This window comes from Pseudorca crassidens, chromosome 8 (genome assembly GCF_039906515.1).
Source record: "Pseudorca crassidens isolate mPseCra1 chromosome 8, mPseCra1.hap1, whole genome shotgun sequence".
NCBI classification, from domain to species: Eukaryota; Metazoa; Chordata; class Mammalia; order Artiodactyla; family Delphinidae; genus Pseudorca; species Pseudorca crassidens.
Window position 1 is genome coordinate 67,120,186 of NC_090303.1, and position 23,134 is coordinate 67,143,319.

General features: G+C 42.8%; 1 protein-coding gene and 1 long non-coding RNA gene across 6 annotated transcripts in view; one reads left to right on the forward strand and one right to left on the reverse strand.

Annotated features, from left to right (window-relative positions):
- GPR141 (G protein-coupled receptor 141) overlaps window positions 1–23,134 on the forward strand; it is a 186,881-nt gene that overhangs the window by 39,760 nt on the left and 123,987 nt on the right. Inside the window, exon 3 of one of the 5 annotated variants that reach the window (XM_067746743.1) lies at window positions 22,972–23,073. The exons of the other annotated variants lie outside the window; for them this stretch is intronic. Within the exon in view, the coding sequence (XP_067602844.1) occupies window positions 22,972–23,044 (73 nt within the window). The 3' untranslated portion in view covers window positions 23,045–23,073. The remainder of the gene's footprint in view (window positions 1–22,971; window positions 23,074–23,134) is intronic. 5 annotated transcript variants of the gene reach the window in all.
- The window catches only part of LOC137229195 (uncharacterized), a 176,189-nt gene that overhangs the window by 33,825 nt on the left and 119,230 nt on the right, over window positions 1–23,134 (reverse strand). Inside the window, exon 6 of the long non-coding RNA XR_010945589.1 lies at window positions 22,918–23,082. This is a non-coding gene — a long non-coding RNA (uncharacterized lncRNA). The remainder of the gene's footprint in view (window positions 1–22,917; window positions 23,083–23,134) is intronic.

Here is a 23,134-nt window from a genome sequence, read left to right on the forward strand (position 1 = left end):
TTGCTACACTTAAGATGAAAGAGAAGGAGATTTTAGATGGCATAGTGGAACATGTCATTTGCTCCTCATGAAATTTAAAATATGTTTTCAAAGCTATGTAAGGGGAACAAGAGGAAATAAATCAGTAAGAGACACACAAAAAATCACATTTATGTTGTCATCCAACTGATCCCTGTAATGGCTAACCTTAATCTCCACCCACAGATGAGCTTCTGTTTGTAACTATCATCAGTCAGTTGATGAACAATGTTTAGTGTGGGCCTACTGTGTGCCAGGCACTGGGCCATGGTAGACAGACCATGTTGAGCAAAGCAAATCCTGTCTTCACCCTCCTGGAGCACCTGGTCACGTGGGTATTTAGTAATTCCAGAGAAAAGTCCCAACAAACAAACTCCATGTATTTAGAGATTTATAAATTTACCAAAGTTGTTCTTTAGTTAAAAGAAAAATAATAAGAAAATGCTAATTTTTTTCCATTAGAAGAAATGTTTTTTTAAAATCAAAAAGAAACAGTAAGATGCTCAACGTGTCTGAGTTGCTGGCACTGTAGACGTGGCTGGAGGAAAAGTCAGCACGGGAGGGAGTTCTGTCTGGGCATCCAGGGCTGCCAGCTGTGCTCCAGGTCACAGAGAATGCCATTGTTTGTTCTGGGAAATGGCTACTTTTGTTCAGCAACTCCCCTATCCTGCCCCAGAGAGAGCAGACAAACAGTTCCAGTCCTGGTGTACTGATCCTTTGTAAAGTACCCTTATTCCTGCTTCTGTTGGCATTTCTACCTTTTCATGACCTTGATAAAGATAATTAAGCAGTAAAAGTAACTCAAAGAAAGCAGATGCATGTGAAGTCATTTCCCAACGTGGAAGAATGAGCTCCTTTTTCACTCTGCCCCATATTAAATACACACTCACATATGTGCATGTATATGTGTGTATGTACATATACATATATGCCTAGAAAATAATACAGATATGCTTTCTTATCAATGAAAACTCTGAAGCACATTTAGATTTATTTAAGAAAGAAAATACGTTCTACTATTATTAAGAAGACATATAATTGGAGGGGGCCACAAATCTTTTCTAGAAATATTATGATTACAATCACAAGTAAAGTAGATTAGGAAGATTTGCTTGAACTAATAGTTCAACTACCCACAATTCAACTACCTGCAGTTTCACCTTTTGGAAAAACAATCAAGAATGAGAAAATAATTAGAAAGCATTGGCAGAGTAGATATTGCAAAGTATGTGCCACTTCACTAATGCAGCATTCCTTAACTCCACGGGACCCCTACTCTCCTTGTTCTATACACATTTCTAACAAACTAAATGTGGTTATCAACTTCCAAGACTTCCGCAGATTAGAAATAGAAAGAGTCCTCCCTACTGCTTTGGTGTATTGATAGTGACCTGAAATAACAATTGAAAGTAAGGAAAAAGTAAGAAAACCATACAATGTAGGTACAAATATTCAAAGAGCAAAGATGCCTGGGTTCATGTACTGTAGGGGCCAATAGTCCTCAGTGGGTCCTGAAGAAGCCACTACTTCAAACTCTGTACAGAATATATTTTCACACGGATTGTGCTAAGTCTTAAAGCAATGGTTATATTTTATTCTGTATACTCAGTTGAAGTTGGAGTGGTTATCTTAGTATATTATCCATTTTAAAATATTTTAAAACAGGTGAGTTTAAAAGAGCAAACTTTTGACTATACCAAAAAATTCTCATTTAAAATAAAACCAGCTAACACATATATATGGAATTTAAGGAAAAAAAAGTCATGAAGAACCTAGGGGTAAGACAGGAATAAAGACACAGACTTACTAGAGAATGGACTTGAGGACATAGGGAGGGGGAAGGGTAAGCTGGGACAAAGTGAGAGAGTGGCATGGACATATAAACACTACCAAACGTAAAATAGATAGCTAGTGGGAAGCAGCCGCATAGCACAGGGAGATCAGCTCGGTGCTTTGTGACCACCTACAGTGGTGGGATACGGAGGGTGGGAGGGAGGGAGACGCAAGAGGGAAGAGATATGGGAACATATGTATATGTATAACTGATTCACTTTGTTATAGAGCAGAAACTAACACACCATTGTAAAGCAATTATACTCTAATAAAGATGTAAAATAAATAAATAAATTAAATCAAACCCAGAAAATTCACTTCAGGAGGTTCTAGAGAGCACACACGCACGCGCGTGTGCACACACACACATTACTCACGATAATTAGCTGCAATTCAGGAAGATGTTTTCCTTTGTGACTCAGACTAGAGGAAGAAAACTGCTTCGGTTTTTTAAAAGAGGTTTTGAAAATATCCACGGGGAATAAGCAATACATTTCTGTACACTCCAGGGATCAATGTAATTACTTCGAAAGGCAGATCAATGTGGTTCGACTTTTGAATACCTAATATAAATACCACCCATTCCTCCCAGAAGAGATTCATTTTCACTGCATTTCATAAAACACATTTTTCCCATTCTACAAAGCTCAAAGTGCTTTCCAAATATTTTATTACATACAGGGTTGAACCTGCCAGTCTGAATTTTCTTGGAGTGATAGTAACTTACCAAAAGTTCATCTGGAGATTTTAGAGTGAAACCTACAACGGCTGATCTTCAAGATACAAGCTATAGCAGGGGTCTCCCAACCTCCCACACACCCCACGGGCCGCACAGCAGGAGGTGAGTGGCGGGCGAGCGAAATGCCGCTACCCATCGCTCGCATGAACCATTTCCCCCCATCCCAGCCGTGGAAAAATTGTCTTCTACGAAACTGGTCCCTGGTGCCGAAAAGGTTGGGGACCTCTGAACTATAGGAAGCTGAAAACAAAGTTTCTGAACATCAAGAGCTTGTCAACCAACTGGGGTTTCTTACTACTAGACAGATTCAGGTCTCTAATTCATCCTCATCAGTGTGATGCAGTAATTTGGGGGTGTGCCAGTGTGCCCTAGGAATGTGTGTTTTAACCAGCTCTCCTGGTGGTAGCTGGCTTACTCTTGGAGAATCCCTGTTGAGAGGTATCCCCAAGACTATTTGAACCACTTTTCCATACCTCTCTGACTGTCTCTGTTTTCTTTATCAAACACATTGGAATTCTTTATAAGATGGTTACCTCTTTCCAAGGTTAAAATTATTCTGTTTCTTTTGACCTTACTAAATCTGTATTCAGCCATTTGATAGCTTTTTCTGTTCTTGAGTACACCACCTAGCGTGAAAGGTGGTCATTACAGGTTCTCCTGAAAACGCAAAATGATTTGAATGCTACTTTAGGTAGGGATTTGAAAACCGGACTTTTCTGTCCAACATTTCAAAAAGATATGGACTCCCTATAATTTCCTTACAGCATCTTTAAATCCTAAGCATTTAGCAAATGTATATTTAATCAAATATTGTAAATTATTTATTATTGCTGGAACATTCAGTTTAGAGTAAAATTTCTTTAATATTTAGACTGGCATTTCATCATTTTGTATATGACACATGTATATTTTATGGCGCACTGGGCTCCTCTGTATAGTTGGTATGTTCAACACATGTACGATTTTGTGTATAATGTAGTTATGCCTACTTTGTGGGACATAGGGCAGAGTGTTAACCTTCTGAACTATTACCAAAGTTAACAGTTGAGTCTGCATTTGTGATAAGATGATGGTCAGAGAGATTGTCTGCTCTGCAGTTGGTCAGCGTTATAACTCTCAGCATGTTCCTTCTCCTCAGTGACAGTTTGTTGCGTGACGTAGGCATGCAGTGGTTTTAAAGATGGGCTGCCTTTGTAAGGGATGCAGGGAAATTGCTGCTTTAAAAGACTGTTTGACAAATGACACCAGGCAGAAAACTTAATTTTGTGCTGAAGATGAAGCCACAAACAAATGATAGTGTAGCATTTCCTGTGCTGATTTCATGAATAAAGTAGGAGAAGCTAAATTGTCCTTATTCCACCCAAAATTGTCAATTAGGAGTGCATTTTGGTACCTACTCCCCAAACTATGCTTTAATTTAAAAAAACACCTAAATGGAAAATATATTACAAATATGATACTATACACAAATACAAAATAAATATGAAAATATGATATTAAAAATAAATATGATATTATAAAGAAAGGGGGCGCCTCTCTGCCCTTTCTTCCCTCCTGTTTGTGAGTCATCATCATCTCCCAAATTGTCTCAATTAACTGCCACCCATAAGCATGACTGTTATCACAGATGGGTACTTTTCAAAATAGGTAACAATCCATTTACACATGCCCCAAAAGGAGAAAACATTATTCATTGAATTAGAAGGACTGCCTGTGAAAGCAGAGCAGAATTTTTAGTATTGGAAAAGATAAAATGGATAGTCCTCCAACAGAGTACCACTTGGAATGTGTCTGTTCCTTCTGGTTGTGCTATGGTAAGAGCTTAGTCCACTCCAACAAAAATCTTCCATCTGTGCTGGGACATCTAGGTCTGACCTGTCTGCCACATTAGCAACTGGCTGGTTAGAATAAGTCATGCAGCATTTCTCAAAATGGATGTCCACCTGACTCTACTTCCTCTGAATGTTCAGAAGTGTACTTGACAAAACTGGTGTCATGGTCAGATAACTATTGGAACCATTGTGTTCAACGATGTTCTTAGTGTAGGGTATCTCAGAATATTTAATTTCACTTTTCCTTTTTTCATTGAGTAGCTCATGAAACAAATGTTTCTAGAAATTTGCTTTAGAAAATGTTGGTTTCATGGGTTATTTTAACTCAGAGGTATTTTGTGCACATACACACATACGATGTGCATGCATATGTTAAACATGAATTTGGAACAACTGAACCATTGTTCTCTGTGCTCTGTAATTAACTACATAGTTTACTGTTAATTTGAGAATAATGACATTTTAACTACCCATTATAAAATGGAAATAATCATTTCATGGTGAAACCTTGAGTTAGGAATTGCTAAACAGCACATCAGCTATGTCCTGAAGACCTCGGCGGAGTGGGAGCTGTGAAAATTAAAAGGGAAATTTAACGAAAATGGAGTTGGGAGGCCAGAAGGGGGAGCTCTCATGCACCTACCACTTGTATCAGTACAGATCCCAATAAGGAGAGATACACCTTCTTAGATCTCTGGCAGAAAGTGACATTACTATCGGCAGCAGGAAGAAGAAAGGTTTTCTCCTTGCCTGGCAACAGCTCAGCCAATAAAAAACCACTATACTTTGAACTCCCAGTTCCCTCCAATGAACTTTTTGTTTATAACAGCCTCTCCCACTTCCCCTTCTCCTCTCCCTTGCTAAACCTGACATGCATGTGGTTCGCCGTAAATGCGTGTCTAGGATTGCAATTCTTTGCTGCTCCCAAGTAAACCCTATTTTGCTGGTAAAAAAACCTGGCTCTTTTATAATGTTTTAGGTTAACAGAGCAGAAATAGACAGGGGAAGAGATAGCTTCAATGTAATGTGAAGAGGTTTTTGAACTACTGCTACAGAATGCTCTGGAACTCCATAAGACTGGGTGGGTTTTTAAGTCATTCAATGGACAATGGGTCTTGGAGGAGACAGTGTTTGAGCTGAGTATTGAAGAATAAACAGTAATTCAAAGAACTGGAGTCAGGTGGGGCACGTGAGCCTGAGGCATAGAAGATCACCTGGTATAATAGGTGGGAAGTTTGTTTCATTAAGAAGGAAAAGGTTAAGATGAAAGTGCAAGTAGGGAAAGGCCAGACCATGAAAGGAGTTTGAACACAGTGGTTCTTTTTTTTTTTTTTTATGACTGACATTTAAAAACAAACAAAAAGCAACTTTGTAGGTATTTTAGTGGAAAATAGGAGTGTTTCTCAGGGACTGCTAGCCAGATGTGAGTTTTAATCAATTCTTTTGAAAATTTGGAGCACATAATGAAACCCTGGAGCTATTTATCCCTTTAGAAATGAGCACAGCTATTTATTTGACAATTTCCACATGAAAAGCTTAATTTTTAGAAGCATATTATTTTTAAAAAATCACTGCACATAGAATACTTTATACTGATGTTTATATCCACTTGGACCTTGCAATTCTGAAGTTAGTGTTAATAGCTACGCTGACGATTGCTTCACTTTTTTCCAGATAAACCTGTGAGGTTGGGGAGGACTCTTTATGAAAGGTAGTGTGCTTGTGTGTTTGGGGTGGGGAGGGTAGGTGGCTAGCTTATAAAATCTTGCTTAAAATAGCAGATGAATTTCAGTTCTAACTGAAGATCACCTAACCAAAAATGAACCTATGGTCAGCCATTTTCCATCCATAAACATGCCAGAGATTCTAGGATGGATGGAGAGGTTGGCATTTCTGGCTTGAGCCAGGAAAATAAAAAGGCTAAAGTATTGAGGACACAACGTTCTGTAAGAACAATTGCATTCTACAAGGTCACCGTGCTCAAGGACGTCCTTAAGTAGCTATTGCTTTATTTCAGTAAGGTCTCTGGCTTTACTTGACTCCAGTTTTTTAAAAAGTTTTGTCTCCAAAACAACAGCATTGACTGTCATTGTGCTAAACTATAGCCACCAGAGCGCCTAAGGGTGAATGTCAGCTTGGCATTCCCTGGAGGTGAATATTTATATATATATATGTATTTTTTTAAGTTAAGTTTTCAAGTTTAATCACCGTCCCATCTCTGTTGATTTAAATGAATAAAATGACATCTTATTTATAGGATCATACTGTTTTAAAGTGTTTTAATCTAACATAAATGAGCCTTTATAAGCCAAATGATTTTTCAGCCTACATAGATCTTATTCAAAGAAACCTGTAACTTAGACATTATTATCATCCTCATTTTATAGGTAAAAAAACTGAGGACCAGCAGGTCCCAGACCCTTGGGCGGTGGAACACAGGAGGTAAACACTGTTCCTGTGACAAAGGTCTTGGCTTACTAATCCAGGGCTCTTTTCACCATTGCAATGGTCTCTGAATCTACACTCTGCTAGGACTTTTTTCTCCTGGATTGGAAAGGCTTCCTTTGTCTTCGTTTACACAGTAACAGCTTAGAAGATATCACTTTATTTTAAAACTTTATAAAATCTGCCTAACAACATTATAGCACGTTTATTTAATATATAGGGGTGGGGAAGGGTTTTAATGCCAATGTGGAGACCCACTCAGATGCCCACAATTGATATGATGATTATTTTAGTAAAGACATTTTAGATCTAACAGATGCAGAAAGAAGCCTTCCTTTACCACGAAAAGCAGAAACTTCTGGGAGTGAGGCTGCCAAGAATCCCCTACCCCGGGAGCTTTATGGCCATGAAGAAAAAATCTGAAAAGACCACTCCCATTTGCCTAAGCAGACATTATCACAAACTTTCTTATCTCCCATTTGTTCCCCTAGAAAACCATTCGTTCATTTCATAGAATATTCTTCTTTCCTTCCCCTCTTCCCCTGCCATTAAGTTAGGTATATAAACTCCCATTTTTAGCTGCTTAGAGAGCCACTTTTTGGTGCATTCCTTGTTAAGCTATAAGTTTGTTTAATTTGCAGACCCCCAGTACAAAACCTAAGAGGGTAGAGGAAAATACTTCCACCCCTACACCATTAGCTCAAATCAGATTGTTCTTTTTTTTTTTTTTTTACTGTAGTAAAAAGCACACAACATAAATCGGATTCTTATCTTTTTATCTATTTAAATCCAGTCTTGACATTTTTCTAGGATTTGCAGTAGATCTGTACCCTTTTAGGTATATGTAATCATTCCTTTAAATACAATTCATTGAGCACTACCCGGTGCCAGTAAGTGGGACAAGTTGTTTCATATTTTAGCCCATTCCGTTTTCCCAAATCTTTAATGTAGATGTTAGCTCCCTAATGGCATGGAACCAATGAAATATGGGATGCACAGTTAGCCCTCAGGGAGGCAACCATGCACCAGCGGTGTATTTAATATTAGATAGGAGGTCCACATGCATATAATAAGATAGTGTAATTCTCCCATTTTACCCCTCCCCAGTTGGGTTTGTGTTTGGGCTTTACAAACCCAAGAAGCAAAACTTTGAAAATAGTTCCATTAAGGAATCGTAAAGTAAAGCTCATGTATCAAGATCTGGAGAGGTGAAATAATTCAGCTGGGAAGGATCCATGTGGTCCTCAGGTGCCGTGAGGAATAGGACCAGCTCTTCTGGATGTAGGCTGCAGTAAAAAGGGCACAGGTTTCGAATAAGATCAAACTGACTTTGAACCTCAACTCTTTTACCAACTTGCTGTGTGGCCCTAGGCAAATACTGATCTCCTTGAGTCTCAGTTTCCTCATCTGTAACATGGGGATAATACCCTTTTCAGAGAGTTGCTAGAAGGAATAAATGAGGTAACGTGGTTAACATATCCACAGGAGGATGATGCTCACCAAATTCAGGGCGGCACCTTTTCAGGGAAGGAGGGAGGGAGAGGAAAAGGACTCAGGAGGGGAGCAAAGGGAGCTTCTGTTTTAGCTGGAATATTTGGCATCTTTTATACAAACGCACAAGGAGAATACAATATTGGCATTTGTTAATCTGGAGACAGTGCTTGTTAAATTGTTTTCTGTACTTTTATTTTAAATTTTTATTTAAATTTTATAGCGTCTGGCATATAGGGCACACTAAATATGGATTCAGATCCTTTTCCACAGCCCTTGTCAGAAGGACGAAGTCTCTATTGTGATGAATTTAGTTGTGACCCAAGGAAACAAACCCTTCTGTGAGCCTGAGCTGTAGTGGAGTGTGCCCTGGGGAGCTGGGCACCCACCTTCCACAATGGAGTTCAACAGACAAGTTCACCCTCCTGGTGCAGCCTGGATGAACACAAGCATGAACACTGTCTTCTTTAGCTTTACCACTCAGTGCAGAGACATGGTGTTTTAATGTGGTCTGCATTCTACAGCCAGATTACATTTTCCATATGGGATTCTTTATCAAGGAAAGCTGTTTACATTTTACTTTACTGTAGCATGCGTCTCCTGCCAACGCATGTGTCACCATGATTTCCATATTGGAGCCTTTCCTTCACCACAATGATGTTTATTTAGTCTGTACAATTTGTTTAGATTCTCCTCATGGAAATTCGGGATTTAAGGTTATGAAAATAACTCTTACAGAGATTTCATGTGGTCAACTCCACATGAAAGTGGGTTTTCCTGAAGCTTATTGTAAACCAAGCGATTACCATGTACTGAAGGGCAAATGAGCTTAGAGATGACATCGACCCATCTTTACGTTGCCACAAATATTCACATAGCACACAACACAAGGTAGCTCAACGCAGAGGGTTTTCAGCCTCTGAAAGAACTCAAGGCTGTTCAGTTGTCTAGTTCTTTTTTGATCTCCTAGCTTCCCATCTCTGTGCCCTCCCACTCTCCCTTCAGCTTGACTCCGAGAAAGGAGAAGGGAATGTTCTGAAGACAGAAATTAAATTACTTAAGCCCATCCTAGCACGCGTAGGGATGGACTCCCCCATCATTTCTATTCTATAGAAAAAGGCTCATTGTTCACACAAGCGGAATTTTGTGAGCAGTATTCTTCCACTGCCAGAGAAAGAGAAAAATAGTTTTCTTTTCTCTCTAATTTTTTTTTTTTTTGGCATAATTGATGCAGGGGACACGTGGCTGTCAGCTCACTCGGGGTATGCACAGAGGAATTTCAGAATGTTTTAGACGTTATAAAATTGCAAGTTAACAGCTGGCAGAGGTATTTACAGAAATTAGACAGTCTTTCAAATCATTTATCAGAGCGCTTACAATTCCCGTTGTAAGGCAGGTGAAATAATAACGGATATTTGGGACTTGAATCATATTCAATACAGGAAAGAGAGAGCTATGTGCATCCAAATTACCTGAAGAAAAGGAAGAACCATTATTGCCTGGGCAGTTACTGCTGCTGCCACGTTTTAACACGATGCCTAGCAGCTGCCACGGGAGAAGGCGAGAGCTAATGCTCATCGTCATTAAACAGGCCAGCCCTGCGACTCCCAGGCTGTTTGAAACCAGACGCCAAAAAACAATCCTCAACCTTAAATGCGGCTTCCTTTAAGAGACAAGTGAGAAAATCCCTGTCGTAAAAACACTGCTCTCTTCCTTGAAAATTATCCCCTTGGTGTTTTAACATAATAAAACGGCAATATCCTTTTAAGCCAGAAAGAAATCTCCCCAAAGTAATTACTGCCCATCAAGGATAACTGTAACTATGTTGTAGCAAATCAGGGTAGGGAGAAAATCGAGGGAAGGAGAAAGCTATTATCTCAGTTAAAGTGAATGTGAATGGCAGCACCTTTACGGTATTTGGTTGGCAGTGTAGCTCAGCTGGGAGGAAAGAAAACACCTAAATCCCTGAATCCCATTAATTTTACAATAGTGTTTCCACTGAGACTTAGTGCAGTTCTTACTGTCCTTTCTGGAAACACAGTTATTCATAGAGTACTTTGTAAAATAATCCAGGTACAGGATATACACACAAAACAAAAATGACTAGTTAAGTTGGAACTTGGTACTACCAGAAAACCCAGCACAGAGCAGTTATTTCCATGTGATAGTTTAAATGATGTGATCATTTAACTCAGTGGAAGAGTTGTTTATCCTCTGTCCTCTAATGTGGTTGTCTTTGAAAGACTTTCACTTTTAAAGGCAATAACATTTAATTAAGACAGCAAATTAGAAAAGAAAGAATGATCACAAAACCAAAATTCCAGGCGAAATGCCTCCTTGACTCTCTTCTGGCCTCTGCTGGGTACTGTGTATATCCTCTTTGTCGGGGTGGGGGTGGGTGGGGGAGGAGCGGGGAGCGTGTGTATTTTCCCACCTCAGTTCTTCCCAAAAGACAGTGTTGAGGTGGGTCTGGATGTGACAAATATTTCTATTCTGGTGGATCTTGTAGGTAAGTGTCGCGAAAGTGAGTCAGGTGTTTATTTTCTGTTTCTATTTTTTAATTTATGATAAAATATACATAACACAAAATTTACCATTTTTAACCAGTATACAGTTCAGTGGCACTAAGTACGTTCCCATCATTTTGAAACCATCACCACCATCCATCACCAGAACTTTTTTCATCTTGCAAAACTGAAATCCTATACCCATTAAACACTAACTCCCCATTTCCCTACCACCCCCTGCCCCGGAACCCCTGGCAACCACTATTTTATTTTACTTTTTTTTTTAATACATTTATTTATTTTATGTATTTAATTTTGGCTGCGCTTGGGCCCTCTCCAGTTGCTGTGAGCGGGGGGTTGCAGAGCACGAGCTCTAGAGCACAAGCCCAGCAGCTGTGGCACACGGCCCCAGCGGCTTCGCGGCATGTGGGATCTTCCCGGACCGGGGCTCGAACCTGCATCCCCTGAATTGGCAGGTGGACTCTCAACCACTACGCCACGAGGGAAGCCCAGCAACCACTATTTTAAATACATTCTGGCTCTATGAATTTGATTACTCTAAGTACCTCATATAATGTTTATCCATTTGTAATCAGGTGTTAATTTTTATTACTTATAAAGAAATAGTAAAAGCATATATAAGTAACAATGAGGGGAGATGAAACAGAGTATATAATTAGTACATATTTGATGAGCAAGGGAAGGAGACAGGCAGTCAACATAAACAAAGTGGCAAATAGATAGAAGAGCAGTGTAGCAACTCCTGGCAGGTGCTTCACTGTTATGACCCTGTGGCTCAAAATAAAGCCCAGATAACGAAACTGCACAAAGGACCACAGCTAATAGGTGGCAGAGCTTGGTTTGAGTCTAGGATTTCCAGATTCCAAAGTTTCACTGCATTGATATTTTTAATCAACCCATGTCCTCCAGTGCAGTTCCTCACCTTTCACGACACTAAGAAATTCCCCAGGGGTAAAGAACATGCTCTTTCCTCACTGTTCTCTCAAGGGTGCAGTCACCTAACAGTTCATTTAATATGTTTGACCTCGAGACCTTGAATCCCAAGTATCTCTCATCATCTCACTTCTTGTCTGAAACATTATAATGGAAGGGTGGCTGCTGACTTAGAGTGTGGGCTCACTCGCGTCCCCAGGATCTTGACAGTCATTGTCATGTGGGTCGACCCCATTTTGGAAAGATTCTTTAAAGATGCCGGAGCGGTTTCTAAACTGGAGATCTGTAGAATTGACAAAAGAATTAGTTGAGACAAACTGAATCTACAGGAGGTTCCTTTTATGTTTTAATTTATTATTATTATTAGTTTTGCCTACTGTTGTGGAGCATAGGCTCCAGATGCGCAGGCTCAGCGGCCATGGCTCATCGGCAGGTGGACTCTCAACCACTGTGCCACCAGGGAAGCCCCAGGAGGTTCCTTTTGTTCAACACAGGTATAGCCAACGACCAAACAACAAAAAGAAAACTAATTTCGCTGTGCTTCCAAGGTTGACAAGCAGCACACCTTGTCGCCAGCACGTTGGAGCACTGGAAATGTTGCATAGATTCTGCTGCTGCCACTTCCTCGCTCAGCTCAGAGGCCCTCAGAATGGGACTCTAGACATCTAGATCCTGTGCATTGGGTTTCCTCCCTGCAAGGGCTTGAGTTCCCACTTAATGTCACAGAGTCTTTATTATCTACTGCATTTCTAACACTCTAGTTGTTGGTGTTCCTGTTTGCTCTTGACAAGTCTGTGCAATTGCTGGAGAGGTGATGTTCTCATCCTAGAAATCTACTAGCTGTTTAAAAACAAGCAGATAGACTATCCTTCTCACTGTTGGTGCTGGCAGTGTCGGGGGAAATTTCTAGTTCTACCAGATTTTGGTGGAAAGATAAAAGTTCTGATCTGGAAGAGTATTTCCCAGACACTGCTCCCTGGTGGGCCCTTACTCTGTGGTGGCTTCCCAGGCAGGACTGTCAGTGCCACTAGATTCAGGACTAGAGAATAGCACAGCAACTAGATTCAGGACTGTCCTTTGCTGCTCCTACCAGAGTTTATTTTGGTGTTTAACAATTTTATGCTTACTGATGACATTTACAACTGAGTTGTAGTTTCTTAATAAATGGTTAGCGGTTGAATAAACCATTAGAGAGGACTTTAGTTAAAATATTTAAAGCAATATTTCTCAGAATATGATCAACTCTCACCCATTTATATGACAATAAACTGGCTCATAAGAATCAAAGATGAGTTACAGAGAACATTTTTATTTTAAATTAGATTTGTAGGCATAACATTTATCTTCCCACTCTGATTTACTAAGACCAGAGAGTACATTATAATTAATATGTAATAGGGAACTACCTCTAATATAAGCTGAGAAGTGTCTTTATTTGGTCTTGGTAGGACCTCCTGGAGTGGTCTTTCTTGGATGGACATCAGTTTTCATTGGTCCTTACCGAGCTGGTCAAGTGAACGCCCCACTTATTTCTACCCTGTTGATGAAGCTGCCCACCTCGGGAACAGTGCCTGTATCTTTAGCTCCATCAGCACGACACTTGGCTTCATCAGCACAGCACCTAGCCAGCTGCAACTGACTTTCTATCTCAACCTTCTGAAAAGCATAGCAAGTGGTTCAGAGCTCCAGCTCTGGCCTCCCACAGAAAGGCATTCAGACCCCAACTCGCCCTCTCACTGGCTCAAAGACCTTTGGCAAACGACTTCCCTCTCGGGGGGCTGGGAACACCCAACGAGGTGATGCTCTAAAGCCCTGGCTCAGTTTCCATACCAGATGCTCACTCTGTGCATAGTAGCTCTCACTGGACTTCTGAAAGGTATCTGGGTTTCCAGGTTGGGGCTCTTGCTTTGGGCTCCATCCCTCATTCTTATTTTCATCTGTCTTTTTAAAACCACTCTTGTTATGAGTGAGGCCCTGCCACTCTTTTCCTTTGTAATCTAGTTCTAGGCTGAACAATGGCTTTCCGGAGACATATTCACCGATTACCACATTTTCAGTTATCATCTTCCTGGATACTTGGGACTTTCCAGAATAAAATGATCTTTTAAAATGACTGAAACAGTCTCTAAAGCAGCAACATTGGACTGCTTGGGTCCCCACTCCAGCTCTGCCTTTTAAAGTCAGGATGAGTTTAAGAAAGTCTCTTCTCTTCTGTGTGCCTTAGTTCACTCATCTGTAAAATGGGGACTAAGAGTGCTTCACAGGTGCCCGTGAGGATCTGACAACGAGGTACATGTAAATCGCTTAGAACAGTACCTGGCTCCGTGACTAAACAGGACCATCATTGTTACTGCCTTTTCTAAACACAAAGTTCCAATATTGGGTTGATTGGTAATGAGATTTGTGGAGGACACAGAAGGAAGTAGGGGTAGAAAGCAGGGAAAGAGTAGAGGCAAATGAGGCCCCAGGGAGGGACCAAGTAGAATCTGACACAACAGGGGTGACATGTCATCCCCAGCCTGGGTCTGATGCATTCATAAGTCACAGCTTGTCTCCTTCTCTCAAAGGCTGACTTGGCTGCAAATGACCTTCCCAGAGCAGCTTGTCTTGGAATTGTCTATGCTCATGGTGATGAAGGGACATGAGATGCTTGTAGGATATTTCTGTGACTTACGGGTTTGTGGACTGAGTTAAGGGGTCCCTGTTAAACACTTGTTTTCCCTAAGAGCACCTGTCCTTACTGTTTTTCTTCTAACTCCTTGAAGTATATAGTTTAACCAAGAAAGTTACTTCATGCAATGTTCAAATACATGGTTCCAGAAAGCAATATACCTAATTCACCCAAAGCATCTTATTTAGGGACGAAATTCCTAACATCCTCTTCTGTAAAATGGAGGTGATAATACCTCCCTTGCAGAGTGTTTTGAAAGGTTAGATAGAATTACATTTGTGCTCAACGTAGAGGTTGGCATAACAGAAGAGGTCGATGAATATTTCTTGCTGCTGGTGCTGGTGAGGATAATGGCTGTAACTGAGGTGCAACACCCTGTGAGGACACTGAAACAAGCACGTGGATGGCCTCCACCAGGCTTAATACCACACCGAGAACGGTACTTTTCTAGTAATTTAGTAGAGTTTACAAAGTACTGGCATACACCTTATCGTATTGGATCCTCCTGACAGCAAAACGAGGAAGATATGGGACAGAATAATATTCAACCAACCACAGGGTAAGCCATGAAGATGGGAAAGAGAGGAGTAAGGAGGTATACAGGGAGAGACATGCATCTTTCCTGCTCCTGGATTCTTCTGACAGCTTGGTAAAGTCACCAAGTAGGCATGTTTAAAATTTCGTTAGAAATTTGGGAAGGAGGGACTCAATCCCTTGTTTTTTGGACACCTCCATGCTCCCGTTTGCCCTGCACCCTCTGCTCTTTCTGTTCTGAGCCTCCCATGGCAAATGTTCAGTACCCGTTGGTGACCTGAACCACCTTGGCTTTGCCAAGGAATAAGCTCAATCGAGGGCTTGTCCCAGGATTGATCCTGCAAAAGCCACTCTCAGAGAACAGAGAGATTGGTTCCTCTCAGAATCAAGAAAAAGCCAAAGACTTTTTTTTTTGGAGGCTACGGGAAATCAGTTCAGAAGGACTTAGGCACTTCTCTGTTTTAGTCATGTGGCCTGGAGCAACCCCCCGTGAGCCTTGGTTTCTGCATCTGTAAAACAGTAGTATTAACTATCTTGTTTTAGAAGAATTAAAGATAATGCCTGCACATATATTAGGAGTGCAATAAATGGCAGCAACTGTAATTATATCTGCTCCCCCAAGGTGGAAGGGTGAAGGGGTGGAGAGGGAGGGAAAAAGAGTTGTGTCACAAAGATATCATAGGCTGGGGACTATTTATGTTTATGCGCGGACTATCTATTTTCTGAAATCCATCTTTCATCTTACTACCTAATCTAGATTATCACGAAAGAAAAATAAAACACTCCACTAAATACACACCTTCCCCAGGCTTAACATTAAAGCAGTGTGTGTATTTATCAGAAAGCAAGCTGAGCTTTCTGTTAAATGCCCGACTTGAGCCCCGTATTCCAAGCACACCTCCACAGCTCCGTACCGTAGATCATCCCCTAGGAAACCCAGCAGAGATCTGCAGGCTTCACGGTGCTCATGTCCTCTCCATTTATAGCTGACCTAATTTTTCTCTAGACGAAAAATGCACAGGCCACGCGGCTCTGCGTGCAAGCCGACTCTGTCGGTTGCACACCGATGCCACTTCCGTCCTGCTGCCCAGCCCCTGGGTTCCAGCGCTGTTACCACACACCTGCCCGGGCGGGGGGGCGGGGTTTTAACGAGATCGAGAACATTTTATTCTCTCAGTGGCTGTTGGAGGATTCCTCTTAGGGAAGATCTACCTTGGTGAAGAAATGCTTTTAAGATTTCCACTTGGAGCAGAAATAGGGGGAGAGAGAGGACCGATGGACTGGGCTGGGTTAAGCGAGCCTTCCCTCGCATACCCTGGATCTTAATACATGGAACAGCCAGAAACTGCTTGTTGTGGTTAGTTTCTTATAAAACAACTGTGATAGGGTTTCCCTTGTGGCTCAGTGGTTGAGGGTCCGCCTGCCGATGCAGGGGACACGGGTTCGTGCCCCGGTCCGGGAAGATCCCACATGCCGCGGAGCGGCTAGGCCCGTGAGCCATGGCCGCTGAGCCTGCGCGTCCGGAGCCTGTGCTCCGCAACGGGAGACGCCACAACAGTGAGAGGCCCACATACCGCAAAAAAAAAAAAAAAAAAAAAAAAAAAGCTGTGATAGGTTAACTCTTGGTTGTCACCAGGTGAACCCAACACAGTAAAGGAGGATGAAGGGGCTGGAGCAGCAGGACGTGGGGAGTGTTAGGCCCACAGGAACTTGGGGGAGAGCGTTAAACTTTCCCAGGCCTGGATGTTATTGGCCACAAGAAAATGTCTCCGTTCGGTTTGCCTCCTCTCTCACTGACGTCTCCCTTGCTTCCTCTGCACCCCAACGCTGGCCTGCTGGCTGCTCCCCAGCCCTGCACAGGGCCTTGGTACCTGCTGCTCCCTCCCCTGGACGCTTTGCCTCCTGTTCGTCTATCTCCCTCAATGTGACCTTCCCCAGAGGCCTCTCTGCTGCCTCATCTAAGATTGCACCTGCCATTATCAACTGTGAACACAGCCCGACTTTAATTTGTTCATAGCTCTTATTACTCTCGGACATCTATAATATATCAATTTATTTATTTCTCGTCAGTTTCCCCTGACTAGTAGATTCGCTTTCTGGGGGTTTTCTGCTTATTTCCACGTCTCCAGTTCAAGAGCGCTCAATAAATATTGGTTGAAAAGTGACATCTGGGGGCACACTATCGAAACCAGAGGCCCTCCTCAGGACAGATCATATTCAGCCTGCTCGGACTGTCACCAAGCTCATTTCTCAAGGGTTCCCTGCTGACCTGGAAGATGATGTGGTTATTTTATCTCTTTTCTCATTCTCTACCCTCCTCAGTATATTTTTGCTTTTAGAGCTTTCGGGACCCTGTTAGCACTTTTCCTACATGCTCTTGTAGGTATTCCTGAAATACACAAAGACCATTTCATTTCTCCTCTTCAAATCACTGACCCCAAGCTGCCCAGCATTCGCCTGCCTGGGCACATGCATATTTCAGTGACCTCTTACACCCCGATTAGGAATTAGCAGTTTGAAGTGATCTGCTCTGGATTTGAATCCTGGCTCTTAGCTGATTAATGGTGAGACCATAGAAATCATTCACCATTCTCATACCTGAGTCAATGATTTTATCGATCTCGAAGGATGAGTGAGATCCTGCCCAATGCTCCTCCCTGAATCGGCACAGGGCTTGGTAAGCGACAGTCGTTGTTGTCATCCAGTCTCTGGAGCACCTGGGGAGTTCCCACACAGGAAGATGGGGGAAGGGTAACATCTAAGCCTACCTTCTCTTAATAAATTTTATCATAAAATACGTCGACACTAGCCAGGCATTGTGGAGGATCTAGCCTGTGTCCTTAGCATCTTCCACGGTTGTCCTGACACTCACACTCATCGTGACTCATGGCCCCCTTCCTGCAAGTGCCCCCTTGGTTCTGCCCCCAGGAAGATGAGTTTCCAGCTTAGAAAGGGAAAGAAATAAGCACATCTCACCCAGAGGTGGACTCTGAGGCAGGAACCTGGGTGCTAGTGGCTTATTGGCAGGTGATCCCGGGAAGAGAAGCAGGGAGTGAAGCAGTGAGACAAAGAAGGAGAAAGCCAACAATGTGTCCACAGGTGAGGTGGCTGGGGGCACAGTGGAGACTCAGATCCCAGGGACTCTGGAGAAACTGTGGAATATGCCTCAGAACTGTGCCACCCAAATATGGGAAGGTGGGCGTCTATCCTGGGTCCTTCCAGGGGTGTTAACTTCCACACTCCCCAGTTGTACCACTTTGCTAAGAAAGCCCCAGGCAGAGATGCCAAGAAATGCAGGTGCTCGAGGTTGGACGCTGTCAGTCACCCGATTCTCAGCCTCAGCTTAAGTCAAAACAGAGGTGGGCCAAGGGACATGGGGATAGCCACAGGTTGGATTCCAGGAAGTAGACTCTGGGATAAGAGATTAGTATGCAAGAAATATTATAGGAAGTTTTCTTGGGATCAACACCTGCAGGGGATGGAAGAAAGCAGGCGTGGGCAGAGGGAGAAGTTTGTTTGGCTGTGATGCAGTTCTAAGGAAGGTGCAGCTGACCCCTCAGGGAGCTTTGAAGGAAGGATGGCTCTTCAGAGTTGTCCTGAGTTGGGGCAAAGGGGAAGGGTCTTTATATCCCCTTGTGGACCAGTCATTGGATGAGGGCTGCCCTGGGCAAGGTGGGTCCCTTCAGCCAAGGCAACTCCCCGAGAGGGCTCAGAGCTAAGCGCTGTTGGCCAGCTGCCCACTGAACAGCCAGGAAAATGAGCCCTTCATTCCTGAAGGGAGATCTGGGCTGTACATCACAGCATCTTCCATGGACATCAGCAGAGTCTGCATCATGTAGTTTGGAAGGGAGGAGTGGAGGTGGAGAAAGCTTAAGGCCACAAAGCCTAGGTTTTTGACCATGAATCTGGGCTGGAGGCCAGCAACTGTGAGCTTGCTTTTCCTTAGAATAAGAAAATAAGCAAAACCCCACTCCTATCCTGATTCTAAACTATGACATACTCACCCATCTAGGACTCTCAGAATTATTTGGATCCACCATTTGGTGTGATAGTAATAGATCTGGTTTCTCTTCATTAATCATCTGGGGTGGCAGTGGTGGCAACGCTGATAAAAAGTCATGAAAGTCACGGCAACAATGGGCTGAAGCCAGGCTCCCCAAATCCATGACGAGCCATCTGGTTTTGATGTGGCTTCCAATAAATGTCTTTTCTGGTGGCCATTGAGGGAGGCATAAGAGTGAAGATCCAGAGGGGACGAGTAAGCATGGATGCTTAGGTTTTCCTGGCAGAGAGGATGGCACTTGTGGGCTTGTGGAAAAGAGTCTTAAAGTGATGAGCGTGTTCATTCAGTTGCCTAGAGGTGATAAAAACCCACGTTTCCGTAGAATTCTTCCCTGGCTCCACTAAAATTCAGACTGGATTAATAGATGTTGGAGATTATCTCTGAGCATTTTTGTTGTTGTTTCATGGCCAATGAAAAATGTATTTTGTTGATACAAACGGCTGCAAAGATGATACAACTATTTCTGGGTCCTGGGCATCCTTAGAGGACCCGGAAGTGCCTGTGAATCATCTTATTAGCATTACACGTCTGCCTTCGCCTCCGTTGGCCCAGGGCACATGTGCATTTTTATATCACATTAATGGTTTCTCGGCTAATTTTTCTTGAGCTCTGTGCAGTGCTGCAAAGGTTTCCATGATTCCCGAGCTTGAAAAAGCAGTTGACAAATCTACTAAGGTAAGGTACCACCCACACTGAAAACTATTTGTGAAGTGGAAACTCTCTCTCACCATTTGTGATTCATTCATTGACGCTTTGACCAAAATACTGTGTCACAGGTTAACAGAGGATATGAGGGGAAAAGATGGGCAAAAAACATGCTCTTTTGCACAATCCTATGTTTGGGGAGGTGGGAGTGGGGGCATCCCAGGGGCCGTATAACTGTGTGCTTGTCTCGACAGCTCAAGGTGGGCTTTGTAAAATGAGGAGAACTCGATGGCTTTGAGTGAGGCTTCGGGATGCCATGATTAAAATTCTTAGTCCTAGAGGGAGGGCACAGGTCATCAAAGGTCACTCCAACCCGCCAGAAGCAAGGAGGGAAGAGAGGGAACAGTTTTGTTTTTTTGGTGGTTTTAGTTTAGGGCCAAGCAGAGCAGAACATCTAATCACAGTTTGGGTCTTGGTTATTGTGTGCTCAGTGATATTAAAGTCACTTTTATGCTAATTTTTATTTTAGCAGGAGTTTGGGTCCATTCTGGAAGTGAAGGTTTGGGGTAGGCAAGAACAAAGTGTTTGGAGTGTGATAAGGTGCTGATACAGATACTCCCTGGCTGCTCCTCTAGGTACTTGGCCATAGTCCCTGAGAGGCGGTGTTTCAAAGGAACCAAACACTGGAATCCTTACAAGAATCCTACGCTGTGCCCATCAGAACAGCATAAGCAGTTTTGGAAATAGAGGGGTAGGAATTAAGGTGGCAGCCACATGAGGGGTTTTCTCGCCATCTTTATGATCTCTTACACTGTTGATTGTCATTCTAGAGCACTGTCACCTACTCAAATATTTCAACACCACAGGCAGGACAGGGGGCAGTGGTATCCCCTACCACAGACAAGGAAATGGACCTGAGAATGGTTGCAGTTACTTGCTTTGGGCAAAAAAGTTGTAAGTGCCGGAGCAGAGCACAGAACCAGGACTCAGATTCCAGTGTGTTGTGCTTTCTATCAAGTGGTAATGACTTGTTGTCTCCTGTGTGGTTCAGTCTTGCCTTCCATTTCTGTATACCCGGGTGGCTCTCTCTCCCTTTCTCTTTTTCTCTCTCTCCCTGTCTGTCTGTCTGTCTACCCATCTATCTCCTGTTCTATCTATCCATCCATCCATCCACGTAAAAAAGGGCCCAACATGCAAGTTAGTCTTTTAAACAAGGAATGAAACTGACTGCTGGGCAATAGTCAAATAGCTGTTGCTGGTGAAATACTTCTTTCATTTAAGCTACACAAATTCATCAATTTGCTGATAATTCAAAAGCATAATATGAGCTATCTGTCAAGATGAAAGTAATTAGAGAATTCAATAAAAGGGGACAGTTTTAATTTAGAAAAAAAATGACAAACATTAACGAATTCATGCAATTTTTTGTTGCTGTATGCAAACAATTATTGTGCTAAATACCCTGCCCATTAAAGCCACTTTAGCAAGGTGTAAGTGTGAAAACACTCGGTAGATTATTCGTTTGAGTGACTCTATGTACTAGAGTATGATGTTATTAAGTGAAAATGAACTTGAGAAGATAGGCTATTATTAGAAACTGTTATTCTGTCATAGAATTAATCAGACCCCAGCCTTTATTAGTAAAAAGCAGAGAACAATAGCCCTAGGAGGCCAGGAGATAATGCCATTTGGCCTCCAGGGAAGGCATAAAGCTCCTTTGCATTAACCCCACTGCATCCCAGGTCAGAGGAATCTAATATGAATGGATCTGATTACAGATATTTAATAACTCTGAGCACTTGGAGGTGGAGAATTTTGAGGGACAAGGAAAGAGGTTTGGATTTCAGGTCAGAATGGAAAGTTTTCCCTTTTCTGCAAATTTGCTCTTTTCTTCCGGGATTGCTTCTGTGAAGAGGGTGAGCGGCTGTGTCCTCTTACAAGCTGTTTCCTCGTCCCCTCCTCCCACCTCCATGGGCCTGTTGATCAGATTCAGATTCCACCTCCCTCTTCCTTGCTTTTACTTGGCATGGTTTTCCTTGGAATGGCCTTACCTGGCCATTTGACTGGCAATAATTAGAGGGCTAGACTATGAGTTTGGGCCTCAAGGAAATGCATAGAGGAAGTGTCTCTCTCAGCATCGTCCCTAAGTCTCATAGCTGCCAAGTGTAAGCAAGAGAGTCACGGAGTCTCCATTAAAGGTTCCATATTGGGTCTGGTCCCAAAGTCTCACTTAGTGAAAAAGAGGTAACTTTGCTTCGTCTTATGCTATGTGTGTGGACCCATGCTGCACTGATTATCTATTGCTACATAATAAATTACCCAAAACGTAATGACTTAAAACAGTAAACATTGTTTGTCTCACAGTTTTTTGGGGCCAGAATCCAAGCAGCTTTACTGGGTGTTTCTGGTGGGGCCCTCTCATGAGGTTGCAGTCATGTTGTGGGCTGGGGCTGCCGTCATCTGAAGGCTGGACTGGGGCTAGAAGATGAATTCCAAGATGGCCCTCTCTGTGGCTGTTAGGAGGAAGTCTGACTCGATTTATTGCTGGCTATGGGCAGGAGTCTTAAATTCTGTATCATCCTAACCTCTCTATAGGACCATTTGCGCATCCTCCTGACATGGCAGCTGGCATTTGCTCAGAGTAAATGATTCAAGAGAGAAGACAGAATAAGCAAGGAGGAAGCTACAATGCCTTTTTTTTTTTTTTTTTTGCGGTACGTGGACGTCTCACTGTTATGGCCTCTCCCGTTGCAGAGCACAGGCTCTGGACGCGCAGGCTCAGCGGCCATGGCTCATGGGACTAGCCACTCCGCGGCATGTGGGATCTTCCCGTACCGGGGCACGAACCCGCGTCCCCTGCATTGGCAGGCGGACTCTCAACCACTGAGCCACCAGGGAAGCCCTACAATGCCTTTTATGACCCAGTCTTAGAAGTCACACATCATCATATGCATTTGTTAGAACTTGAGCCCACACTCAGGGGTAGGAAATTAGGCTCTACCTTTTGAAGGGAGGAGCGTCAGACAACTTGTGGGCTTCTTTTAAAACCACTACACAACCCAAAGACTGCTAATGCTCCCCAACCTCTGTGTGTCTCCTGTTATGTTGGGCACAAAGCTAAATCTTAGATCCTCATCCCTTTCAGTCGATGGAGTCAATGGAATGTGAGCAGAAGTGATGCACACCTTTTGCAGGCCTGTCCCCACAGAAGCTCACTTTGCCCTCTTCCCCTTCCATAGTGACCTTGGAGACATATCACAGATGTTGCCTCCGAGATCCTGGCATCACAAGCTGGAAGGAGCCCTGGAGTGAAAAGCAGAATCTCTCTGTTGTCAGCGATGGTCTGTGATCTGAGAAAGCAATACACTTTTATCATTTTAACATGCAGATTTCTGGGTTTAT